This window comes from Gymnogyps californianus, chromosome 10 (genome assembly GCF_018139145.2).
Source record: "Gymnogyps californianus isolate 813 chromosome 10, ASM1813914v2, whole genome shotgun sequence".
In the NCBI taxonomy this organism is placed as follows: Eukaryota; Metazoa; Chordata; class Aves; order Accipitriformes; family Cathartidae; genus Gymnogyps; species Gymnogyps californianus.
Window position 1 is genome coordinate 3,516,804 of NC_059480.1, and position 12,292 is coordinate 3,529,095.

Consider the following 12,292-nt stretch of genomic DNA (forward strand, 5'->3'; position numbering starts at 1 on the left):
AAAGATGATAGGTTTTAGGAGGTTTAAGGGCTTTTTGTGATGTTGGCTCAAATGTAACAATAGGAATAAACAGACTGCAGTTTCTATGTTAGGAGTCTGTTTTTTTAGCAGAAAACAAATATTCTCCATCAGCTCCGCTGGCAGCTTTATCTCTGTAATACAGGAAGGCAAGACATATTACACTGAAACAGCATCCAAAGGCCAATGCAAGGACAACACACACGACAGATGCTCAGTTTTAGGGTTTATTTCATCTGCTAACATTCATTCTTGATCTAGACAAAAACAATTAGATGATTTTTTTTTTTATAATCCAATTTTTCTTGTGGAAGAAAAGAAAAAACCTTTTAACACTTTTTGTAAGATGCTATAAATAAATATATAAAGCTTTAAGTGTTACTTGGCTCAAGTTAAACAGTTGTCTTTTATTTCTTGTTGTTTTTAAGTTCCTGAAGTGGAAAAAAAAGTGCAAACCATACACATTCAGCCCAATGGAATGACTCCAGCCACAATCACTTTCAGAGCAGCTGAATCTGTTTGATCTACAATATGGAGGATGGAAGGCGGGTGGGGGGACAGTTGTATTTTTTTACCCTCAGTCACACAACTCCTAGAAGATAAGAACTGAGTTCCGTGGTAGGTAAAGCACACAAGAAAGGGGAGAGGAAGAAAAAGAAAGTCCTGCCTGCATTGCCCTTTCCCTTCCCTGTGCAGATTGTGCAGCAGAGAGGAAAGAGACAATCCAAGCAAAGCCTCAGACAAAAACAAATGACAATGAAAAATAAAATCAGATACCAGTAGGGATGGTGAGAAATCCTGTGGCTGTTGTGTGTTTGCCTGGCAGACTACACATAAACACAGAGGAACTTCACATTGAGAGAGGGTGGGGATTTTTGTCTTCTCCTTATGAAAAAAAGATGAAAAGGGGCAATAAAAATAAGTTAAATCATATTCCAATATGTACAAAACAAATCATGCTCAGTAAACCATTTGAATATAAAATTATTCATTATAGTACAACTCTCTCAATCCAGTCTGCAGAATTGACACCTGGGGGAAAACAGGGAGGGGGAATTGCGGGGCTTTGAGGGATGAGACAGACTCATTTGCAAATCTTGTTTTTTTTCAGCTTGCATGGCTAAAAATTACAGATAAAACCACCTGCAGCTGGGACAATACAGGCTTTAATACCCACGTGCTTATCAGGACTGCATTCACCTTGGCAGAACTCCTATAGATGGGGCAAAACAAACAGCCACAGATAGCTCAGATTGTGTGCGCAGACACGAGCTCCACTGCTCACTGTTTTACCTGAACTGCTGCTAGCTGACCTGTGCTTTGAAGGCTTGGCTCTACTGCTGAGCAGGCAGCGAATCCTGCATTCGCTTCTGCCACTGGAACATGATCTGCTAATATTAGTGAAAACAAGAACAAAAAGGTAACGCAGCCAGCCCTGTGATTTGAATCCAGCAGATAGTGTGAGTTGCGTTCCAAGCTATAGCCCTGGAAATACAATGTTTAGCATAGTCTGTGTTGTGAATTCCTGTAGCACTACGTGTTTTTGCGACATTCGGCAAATTCTATGGGACAGGAGGAGGTCTGAGTAACTCTAAACGCCAGTAAGAAGCTAGAGATGGTTTTAACCCCAGGATATAAATCTCGGTCAGGCCCTGTTCTGTACTGTTAGTCATTACCTTCTGTAGCTGTTCAGTGGTCTCTGTGAAGTGATTTGATGCGCTCAGAGTGAAAATTTCCTAATTGACATGTGTCTGTACTGCCACTGTGGTGGTCCTTCTGGCTCGCTCATACTCTCAGCAGCTGCGCTGCCCTTTCTGCTCCTACAGGACAGCCCTGGGAGAGAGGATTGAAAAGCTTGTTGGGATCTTCCTTACGCTCCTTCCATTGCCATCCCAGTTTTGTAAGCAAGTAAGGGACTATGGGGTGCAAAAACATCAACCTGAAGTGTTCCCCATTTATTCCAAAATGTTGGGGACAAAGGGAGAAATTCAGGCAAGCCAGGAATTCACACTGATCCTTTGTCGAGAGGTTTTTTTTGTTGATGACTTCGAACCCCATGACAGCCTGGGTCTGCAACCTTACCAGTCAATCCTGCATTTTGTGACCTGGGTAGGATACAAGGTGGCATTTGACTGTCTGGAAAACTTTGGAGGAGGCAAACTCCTTCAACAGAGCTAGCTGGGATGACACAAATGAGCAATAAAAAGTTTTCTTCAGCAACAACGCCCACCAAGCAGTGAAGTTAACACTGTTCAGGTGACTAAAAGCAAAAAAGATCTCCTTCTTAGCACTGCACAGCGTGTCTTGGCCTTTCCACCCTCCCAAAGCAGGAATGGCGTCTGCTGGGAAATCCCCACTCAGAGCATCACCCTCGTTTGCGGATGTGCGAGGGTCAGCACAGTGTAAGATGGCAGAGGCTAAGAGCCATCATCTTTAGCCTGGTACCATATAACTGCCTGTCCAAAATGCTCACTCATGCTAATACTGTTAACTGTATAAACCCTTAGAAATACCCTACACAGCCTCGGCTTTTGTAAAGGCTTTTCATGGGGTATCCCTAGAACCACAGCAGAAACGCCATGGGACGGACAAGCATCCGACTAGGTAAAATCTGAATTCAAGGGGAATGGTCTCACCAACTCCAGTAAGAGACAGGTCGCAATCTTGCACCAGCCCTCGCTGTACCCAGCACTCACCTATCCTGACCTGGATCATGATGCATTGACAGGCCCCCTGAAGAAACATGTCATGTAGTGAAGAAGGTCTCAGTGCGTCTGGAAGTCACAGGAAAAACATTTTGGAAGAAAGGGGCAGATATTGAACAAGAATGTACTATCTGGCCACTACTTCTGCCGGAGTGCCTTAAAGCCGTTGTTCTCCATTCATTTTAGAACTACACACACATTTTTCATGTTATTGTAGCATCAAATAATCAGTCCTAAAAATAAAAGAAATTGTACCACTTCAAACTGTAGTACATACAAATCACAAAAAACTACATTCACATTATGTTAAAAAAGTTCCCTTAAACCCACTAAAGGAAGAAGGTACGTCCTGCAACCCATGCTCTGGCACACAGCACGCATGGCCTACAGCCGTAAACAGACCAGCACAGCAGCCAGGGTGAGGGACGGCTTTTGGGTCATTCTCTTAATTTCCCATACTTAGAATCTGTTACAAAAAGTGCCCTATACTTTTCATACCTTGGAGTACCTCTTCAGAGTGCGTAAAGTTGTTATTCCCAATGTACAGGTGGAAGAACTGAGGCATTTGCCGGGCGCAGGATTTGAATCTAGAAATTTCTGCCTCAGTGCTAAGATGAGGTCAGCCCTCCTTTTGTGGGTTGAAGTGAAACTGTTAACAAGACAGTTTTCAAGATAGTTTCATTTCTTTTGCTTGTTACTGTAATATATTACAAAGAAAATGTTGGAACAAGGTCTTCTACTGACATGCTTCTAGGGTCAGAGGCTGCCTCTGATTTAGAGAACCCTGCAGACAGATCCATTAAAATCCAGCTGGTTACTCAGAGCCCATAACACAGAAACAACTCAGGACAACCAGGCCAAATTATGCTGGTCCTAATCATACACAGTCCTGTTTACTGTCACCCTTCGGTAGATGAGAGCAGAATTTGGCCTTCGGTACAGAATGGCTCTCAGAAGTCAGTGCCGGCATACGCAGACCTGCCTGGGCATTCACCGCACAGCCCTGCCGGAGCTGCACCGATGTGCACCTCGAATATGGATTAGCTGCAGTAACCATTTGTGCATTATGGATCCATAATGCAGGATGCACAGGGAAAAGCCTTTGGGGAAAGCTGGAAGCTGCATATAAAACAGTTGCTTTTTATATCTTGTGTATTGGTTTTGTGGGTAAACAGCCTGTAAAATTGCATTTTTTAAATATAAATGTTTTCTTTACTTACAGCAACACATAAAAGCGCTGGGAACTAGCAGACATAGCTCCTCCCAGTCTTGGAATTCAGAGATGAGCAAATGGATTTTTAATACCTTCTGCCCCCAAGCCAACAACCGAAAATTGCTTCATTTTGCTTCCCATTTTTCAGCTAGGAGGAAATGCTTATGGCCAAGCTACACATCTCTGGGAACAGGGGCTATTTTGCGGCAGAACCTTAAAGACAGCAACACCACTAGCAAATACTGGTGCCAGCCGAATGCATGGGTAACAACGTGCCACTGTGCTTGTAGATGGATGAGTGTGGCTGTGGGCACTTTGCAGCACCAGGATGCAGACCTGATCAAAATTCATCTGAAATCAATAGGAAAGACATCCTTCAACTTCGGTGGACTTTGGATCGGGGCTGTAACAGGGTTGTATTTGAGCCCAAAGTGCTGTTTGTATTTTCTGTTCTTAAGTTTTTAGTCATCTTCACTCTTCTGGAGAAGAACATCTCCAAAAGCAAGGTGTATCCCTCAGGGCATATGCAGAAGAAACAAGGCAGCTCCTCTGCTTAAGGCAGCCACCTCCTTGCAAAACTCAGTCTGAATTTGAAACTGTTGGAAACTGTGTACAGAGGCAGAGAGAGCGAATTAAAATACAAAACAAGCAGCACTTCAGTGGATTCGTGTGATGGGAAAGGGACACTGTAAAAACGACATGCTAAAGCCGAATGCATCAGCTCTCTGCCTCTCCTCCAGTGATTTCAATGCCGTATTTGATCTGCAGTTAACATAGCCTTTGAAAATCAAATCATATTCCATTTGGTTCATAGTTTACCCTAAACAATAGCTGGTTCAGGTCTTACAGGCTGAGTAATAACGGGGTGAGACATGAAACAGGCAGAAACTGCTTCATTTCCATGCTTCCAGCCAAACAAAGAAGTGCTTGCAACAGCAAGAAAATAAGCCATACTTTAATTTGGTGAGTGGGCAGAGGAATTAGAGAAGTCATTGTTGTTCTATGACTCAAAAGTCAGTAAGCAGAACCTGGTTAGACTGTCACCACACTGGAGGATTAAACTTACATGAGTCCCTAAAAAACAGCATTGAAAGAGTTCTGCTTTGAAAGTGGTCTGAGACTAAAAAAACATTATCCATGATTCCCCTTTCCAGTTTTATGCACACAGCTTGTTCATTTAAAGTAAGAGCTGCAGAACAGGCACTCTGCCAAAAGACAATGTGCACTGTCTCATAATTAATTCAGACCCATAGTCAGACATTTTCACAGCTCTGGAAGAGCCCCATCCTGTTCCCACTTAAATCAGTTCTAGTGACTTCTCTAGAAGCAGGCTGATGCCCATTATCTCTTGATAAAAGCAAGTAAAAATAACTGAAAAAATACAGATACCGGTATGTCTGTATGCTTGTTCTAGTTCAGTATTTCACATAGCAACAAACAAAACAAAATCACCCCCTCATCATGTTCCCATTAATGACTGATTATATGCAGGGTCTTCCTGGAACTTGATGTGCAGATTTATAAGGGAGTATTGCTATTTAACTACTTCTTCCTTTTTTTTAGTATGTAGGACAGGGTTTTCATGTGCTGTTAACACAAAATACTGATGAAGGCATGAGCGGCAGTTGCGTAGGGTGACAGAATGGCATGTGAGTGCACGTTTGAGCCTATGTGGAATTTGGTCGGCTTTTAACTTGTTTTGGGACCTGCCTGTGAAACAAATCTGGGAGCTCTGTGCATGAATTCCCTATTATTTTTGCGATGAAGTCGCATATGTATATGTGATACCAGTGCAATGTATCAAAACCACTGTGCTAAGTACATATCCTAGGCCATAGTCAATTTGCTTTAATGTTTCTCATCCTCTGATGTTTTTCTTCTTTTATTTTTATGGTTCTCTACTTTCTGGCAGTGGCTGCCAGCTGAAACCAAGTGACCACCCTTGTGCTCAGATCGCAGCCTGACAGGATAGCACATCTTCAACTTATTCACCGTTATCGTTTACCTACAAGCAATGCAATTCCCATCCCACCTCCAAAAACACCCAGAAAAGAAAACCTCAGTTTCCTTGTTTTTTAATTATGTATCTTTATACCATTATGCTCAGGGGATAAACAGATTTAAAAAATCCTACTTCTGCCATTTGTGTTTGAATTGTGAGGATAAGAAACATTCTTTTGTATTTGGCCTTAAGAGTGGGTAACTGCATTTGTGCATTTTTTACCTCTGCATTATAATGTTGACCCTTTTTTTATTTTTATGTATTTATTTTTTTAAGAATCTCATCGGTCTTGTAAGAAACAGTAAAAAGACCCTATGCTTAAGGAAGCAATCTATCTTCTGTTTTACAGACTTGCTTTTAAATAAAATATTTTTTGTTGTTTTTGTAATTTTACTTCCATGATCTTTTATATGGAAACCCTAGAATATCATTAATATAAAAGTCTGCCTAGGCTACCACTTCTCTATAATATGGCTCATGTAGTCCTCAGTGGGCAAGCGTCCTTGCTCTTCGGTCTCTTCCTTGGGAAGTGCTTCATTGGACCGGTGAAGAAGCCTCTCTTCCCGATTCTTTATCCTCTGCTCCATCCTCTCTAGCTGCCGTTTGTACTGGTAGCGCTGTTGGAAGAGGTCCTTTGCATAGTCATAGAGCTGCATGTCCAAGTCATTGAGCTCCTCAATCCTCCGGATGGTGTCGTTATCCACCTCCACCCCTCCTGCCCTGGTACTGTTGTACTGCATAAAGGGCCGGATGAATTTCAGATTAAAAGTTCTCTCAAACAGATACTGAGTCTTTCTCTGGAACTCTGTCAGGCCGAAGAAGGCCATGTCTTTGAGGTTCTTTTTTGCGCTCTCCAGCAGGATCTGTGCTCGCTTGTTCTCTGGGATGAAAGACATGTTGTAGCAGCCCACTAAGCTCAAGTCAGCCAACATCCTCACTTGGCGGTTGTTGGCCAAATTATACGGGCAATCCATGAACTCCTGCAGTGTGCAGCCTGACCAGTCCGTGCCTTCATAGCACGATGGCAGCTCTTCAGGAGTTGGTGTCCTGCCATCACACATGTGCAAGGAGGTCTTCCAAGTAGCTCCTCGTTGGACGTGACGCCATTCGCTGAGGTAACGAGATACGGGGTCTCTCAGCAGTGTGATGTAGTAAAATTTTCTACAAGAAGAAGAGAAAATAAAATAAATACTCTGCTAGTAACAGGAAAGATGCTTGGCAAGCTGAGATCTAGTGCAGATATCAAAAAGACGAGTAAATCAACATCACAGCATCCATTCTACTGTACTCTTGGATTATTTTCTTCTTGCAATATCTTATGTGATGTAGTTTGTGCAACACTAGACCCATGTTTCTCATTGCCCACCATTTCAGTCTTGCCAAGTAGTAACGCTTTCACCGGGACATCCCTTTCCAGCAACAGACCGCAATGTCAGAACAAATCATCACGATTCAACTGATCTACCAGCTTCAGAGAGCAACTGTGACTTCAGGGACTGCCTGGCCTTTCACACGACCATGCGCCCTCTGAATCAGCCAGGACTTGCTCTGCAGGACAGCACAGCAACTGGTCTGTTTATGAGCTGGGCCTATCATTTTCACTTCATGCAGATGCTGACCAGGACACCTACTGCTTGATTGATCTGGCTGCCAAGCTGAAATGTGGCAGTCTGCAGTGAGTAGCAGGATAACACCACAGGAACATAAGTGAAAAATAACGGGAAATCAGGAATGCAATGTGCTTTGTAGAAAGAGAAGGCATGAGTTGACAACCAGTAATAGTAGCAATAGTTTATTCTCATTTCAGCTAATCTGCTATCAGTTCAAACAAACTTAAGGCACACTTTTGACACATGAGACTAAAAAGGAGGAAAAAGCAAGACAGTCAGGAGAAACACACATAGTGACATAGGACATTCTTGCTGTTCCAAGTATAACAAAGTCCCCAACAATACAAGCTGTCCCTTGAACTGAAAACATGACAGCTGTCTTGTACAAAGAGACCCTCCAGCTTCAGCCCACCTTGAGCCTGGATAAAGTTCTGGGATTGATAGCGATGGCAGTCTGCAACAGCCCTCTCCAGACAGAGGGAAATGGGCCTTTTTTTCCCTAACTTCCAGTAGCTTGGGACTCTGGTGTCTCCGAGTGTTTCTAGAACAAGGAAATACCTTCTCTAGTTGCTAAAGCTGGCAGGGAATTAAATCCACATGTGCTCCCACCGCATGGGGCTGTGTGACACTGTGCACAAACGGGAGCACGTGGCTTTGGCAGGGTAACGCACACATGCTACTGGAAATTTTTCATACGGGGTGGCGGTGGATTCATTTCCCCATCAGAAATGCATCTTTGGAATGCTGCTATGGCTCACTGCCCTGCTAGCATGGCTTGGGAGAGCTGAATGTGACGGCTATTGCGAGAGCACTGCACAGTTTTTTGAGGGGAAAAAAAAAAAGTAAAAAAATTCTGCTTTGGCTAATATTAACACATCCATATTTTCCTAGCACCTTCAATATTATTCTTCCTAGCAGTAACCTAAATTACTGCAATAAGAGTAATTTAATTTTAAGAAAATACATCAAAGGCATTGCCCGGGAAGTCTGATTTTAAGGAATGTTTACTTTCCCAATTTATTACTAACTTGCTGAACTAACTTGTTCCAAAGCAGTAAATTTTGGTCTTTCCAACAATGGCAATGGGTGTCCACTCCAGCTCCAACTCCTCTCCTGCTTTCTGCCTTCAGAACTAGGGCTGGTAAAAACATTTGCTATTTTTGGAAACTTTTCCATCTCTCTTCATAGCAAGGGTATCATGCTGTCTAGTAATACTGTCTAGTACTGTCTGTGTACAGGGAGAGGGGAGAAAGAAGGGGAGCAGAGTGCGTAAGAGAAACACTTCCCTTAAATTTACCTCTTTTTCCTTCATTTACATTGCAGCCTGTAATGATTCAACTACCCAGACTGAGATGCAGCTATGATTTATATAGACAGTGCTAAGAAACCTCTAACAGATGGAGATAAAATTTGACAGTGGAAGGAAAGGAAAGCAATGATGAATGCCAGATGTTCAAGCGACAGACATTGATGCTAAACACTACCAGCATTTTTTGACTTGTGAACTGTAGTGGACTTTTTGTTTACACCAATGTAATCCAAAGGTTGCATTTTTTCCTGAAGTAGGCTGAAGCCAATTATTATTATGTGGCTTACAGAAGCAACTAGAAGTTTCACCTAAGATCAGGGACTCATTTGTGAGGTATCCAAAGACACAGGAGGAGCTGATTCCTGTCCAAACCTGCAGTCTATACAAGTATGGATAGGGAAAAAAAGAAGAATTAGTATCTGCATTTTGTGGACAGGGGAACCACAAATATTAAATGATGTGCATAAAGTCAAATGGGTGTCTGTGGCAGAGCTGGCATGAATCTGATTCCTCTAAGTCCGAGTCCAGTTTGTCTTCTCTCTCTCTTTTTAAACTTTAGGAGTCTATTAGTAAATCAGATTAATAAATATCATGCAAAGCTTCTAGGGTCCATTGAAACAGAGATAGCTTGAACAGGACATGGATTGAAAAAAGGTTAAAGAGCAAGTATTTCTTTCTTCACACCTGCACTATAAGAGCTATTATCTAAGTTGAGGTGATACACTGGTAAATATTTTACCATGAGCAATCTCTCTCTAACATTCATCTCAGTGAATAGAAAGCATAGGAAAATAGGTTACATTTTTTGAAATTATACTGAATTTGATGTGCCTCTTTCCAGGTCTGTCACATAGAAAAGTGCTTGAAGGAGGGGAGCTTGCCTCCTAACACAGAAATAAGATGTATCTTTGGAAACTGGAATATAGGCAGTGGAACCAGGGCCCTGGAGGTACTTTCGGAAGCTGCCCCAATGGGGCATAAATAAAAAAAAAAACCCACAGCAAACAGAAACTGCAATGCAAAAGAATAGTTTGAGATGCACCACCTAAGTTGAGATGCACCATTGATGTACTGAAAGTTATGCTCCCAAACCTGTATTTCGCTTTCTGGAAGGATATTAGTTTCAGAGTGCAGATTCCCTCAGCTCTCAGGAAAGTAAACAGCACACCTTTAGGAAGACTGGGGCCTCAGGAACCAGAGCGATGAGCCACTTTGATATTAGATGAATGACCATGGAAGTATTCACCCAAGGTCCTTAAGATAGTGAAGTTTCCATTCTCAAACTGTAACTTGGGGATTGCCTTTAAGTTCAGAGAAAAGTTAGATATCTCTCTAAAGCATCATCCATTAGCAGCATCATTATTAACATTGCGAGCCAGAAAGTCGGGGGAACTTTCCGCCAGCGTGGTTGAGAACACAGGCAGTGCCACTTGTCAGCAGTGGCTTGAAATTTATGAGGAACCACATGACTAGTAAGTTCTCTTTTGTCATCAGAGATAAAATAAACTCATAAAATACATGCAGCTGTGAGTGCCCTTCCTTTCAGCATGGTGCCCCAGACAGCTACTTAACTTAAGTATTCTTAAAGGCTCATTTCAGAAGTGTGGTCTTCCCCTAGCCCAGATGGTTCCACTCAATACTGCCTCATAAAAAACCCAAACAGCCCCAGTTTGGTCATGCAATGCCAAGTCTCACTGGCCTTCCTGGAGTTAACAAGCTTGAGCAAGAAAAATGGACATTCTAGTTAGTAAGATATTTCTTTTCTTTTTCTTCCCATGTGAAGCTGGGCAGAACAGCATTACTACTCTTGCAGGATCCCCTTCTACATATCCATGGGGTTGTGATCCCCAGGAGGACAAAGAAAAGCAGAAGCCGAAGTCACACCTCTGCCTTTCCTTGCATTATTGTCCCTGGTGGTCCCAATGTGAAAATCCACCTGAAGCTCCCTGGGGCATTTGCAACGTCAGCATTGCAGCTCAGATCTGTGTGCAAGCTGCACAGTTTTGTCTGAGGAAAGAACCACTAGCGAATTTATTAAACAGAGCAAAACAAAATCATGTTTTTGATAACCCTATATTAGAACGGAAGTTTCAGGGAGGAAAAAATCCAATATTAGAAAGGAAGGGCAATCTTGCAGTTGTAGTACACAAATGAATTCAGGAAACTTGAATGTAAATACCCCTTCTGTCAAAATTAGCCTATGTGCCCCAGACAAATCTCTTTGTCTCTGCCTCTGTTTCCCATGTGTGAAGGGCTGACAATGTCTCCTTTGTCTATTTTGGCAATTCAAAACATAACATCTTTTGGAGCAGGAGCCGTCTCCTTCAATGATTATGCAAAGCCCCTGTTTCAGCATGGATTGAGGTCAGAGGACAATAGTTAACTTGAGGCATATTTTCATGACACAGGCGTCAGGGGCACTGCTGCCCTACAGGATTCCCACCCCGGACTTCTCCTTCCCATTCTCACATACCAGCACAAAGCAGCCTTAGTTTTGCCAGCAGAGTTTTTTTTTGCAGGGCCATGCTGCAAATGCAGTCACTGAGCAGATCTGGGTTAAAAATAACCCTTTCTTGCAGACAGGAGGGAGTGGCTGAAGCCCCCATTTAGTAATACTCTGCCTTAATTCCTGTCAGCAGGTTCCTCAGCTAATGAAGGGGAAATGAAACCATTCTTCCTCTAAAAAAACAATTCCTTCTCTTTTGCTAATAACCAGTCAACATAATTCTGATAAAGTGACAGATTCTAAATATGATGCTATTATCTCTCTTCAGTTCATTTCCATTTATGCTTTCCTACACTCTTATTCGATACACCCTTCTTACTTCCCACTGCTGGTCTCTCAAATCTGCCAAGATCTGCTTATTTGACTGTGCAATCCCCTAGTCTTTCCTGTGATTAAATGCTTCCCTCCCACACAGCCAAAATATCTTATTTTTTATTTCTACAGGTTCTTCACTCAGCTTTCAGGTGTCCCTCACAGGAAGAGCAAAATCTGTAACAAGTCCTTCTTGACTGCTGTGGTGGCCTTCCATCAGATAAAGAGCAAAATAAGGATAGCCACTTCCAATCATACATGCTTCATCCCGCCTGCCAGGAGGGGGAAGGGGAAGGAAGCTGCATAGGTCAGCTTCAGCCACATAACCCTAATCTGTCAAAGCAACATGCCCCTAGGCTACAATTTTTCTACCGCTAAAGAAAAAAATAATAAAAAAATCTTTCTATGTCCTTGCTGGATTAACTGAACTGAACAGGGTGTCTGCCAGCTTGCAGGAATGAGAAACACTCTGTTTTGTTTAAAAGAAGTAGTAATGTCAAATTTGTGTCTGATTTAAGGCATCTTTGTAAGCCAAGCCGATGTATTACGATCTCCTCAAATCATTTGTGAGGGTCCTTATTCAATTCATACTGGCTCTCACTGTAAATAGTTTATCA

General features: G+C 42.4%; 1 protein-coding gene across 1 annotated transcript in view; it reads right to left on the reverse strand.

Annotated features, from left to right (window-relative positions):
* Nucleotides 1–231: 231 nt before the first annotated feature.
* The window catches only part of HS6ST1 (heparan sulfate 6-O-sulfotransferase 1), a 201,964-nt gene continuing 189,903 nt past the window's right edge, over nt 232–12,292 (reverse strand). Inside the window, exon 2 of the mRNA XM_050902521.1 lies at nt 232–7,099. Coding sequence (XP_050758478.1) covers nt 6,391–7,099 — 709 coding nt within the window. The 3' untranslated portion in view covers nt 232–6,390. The remainder of the gene's footprint in view (nt 7,100–12,292) is intronic.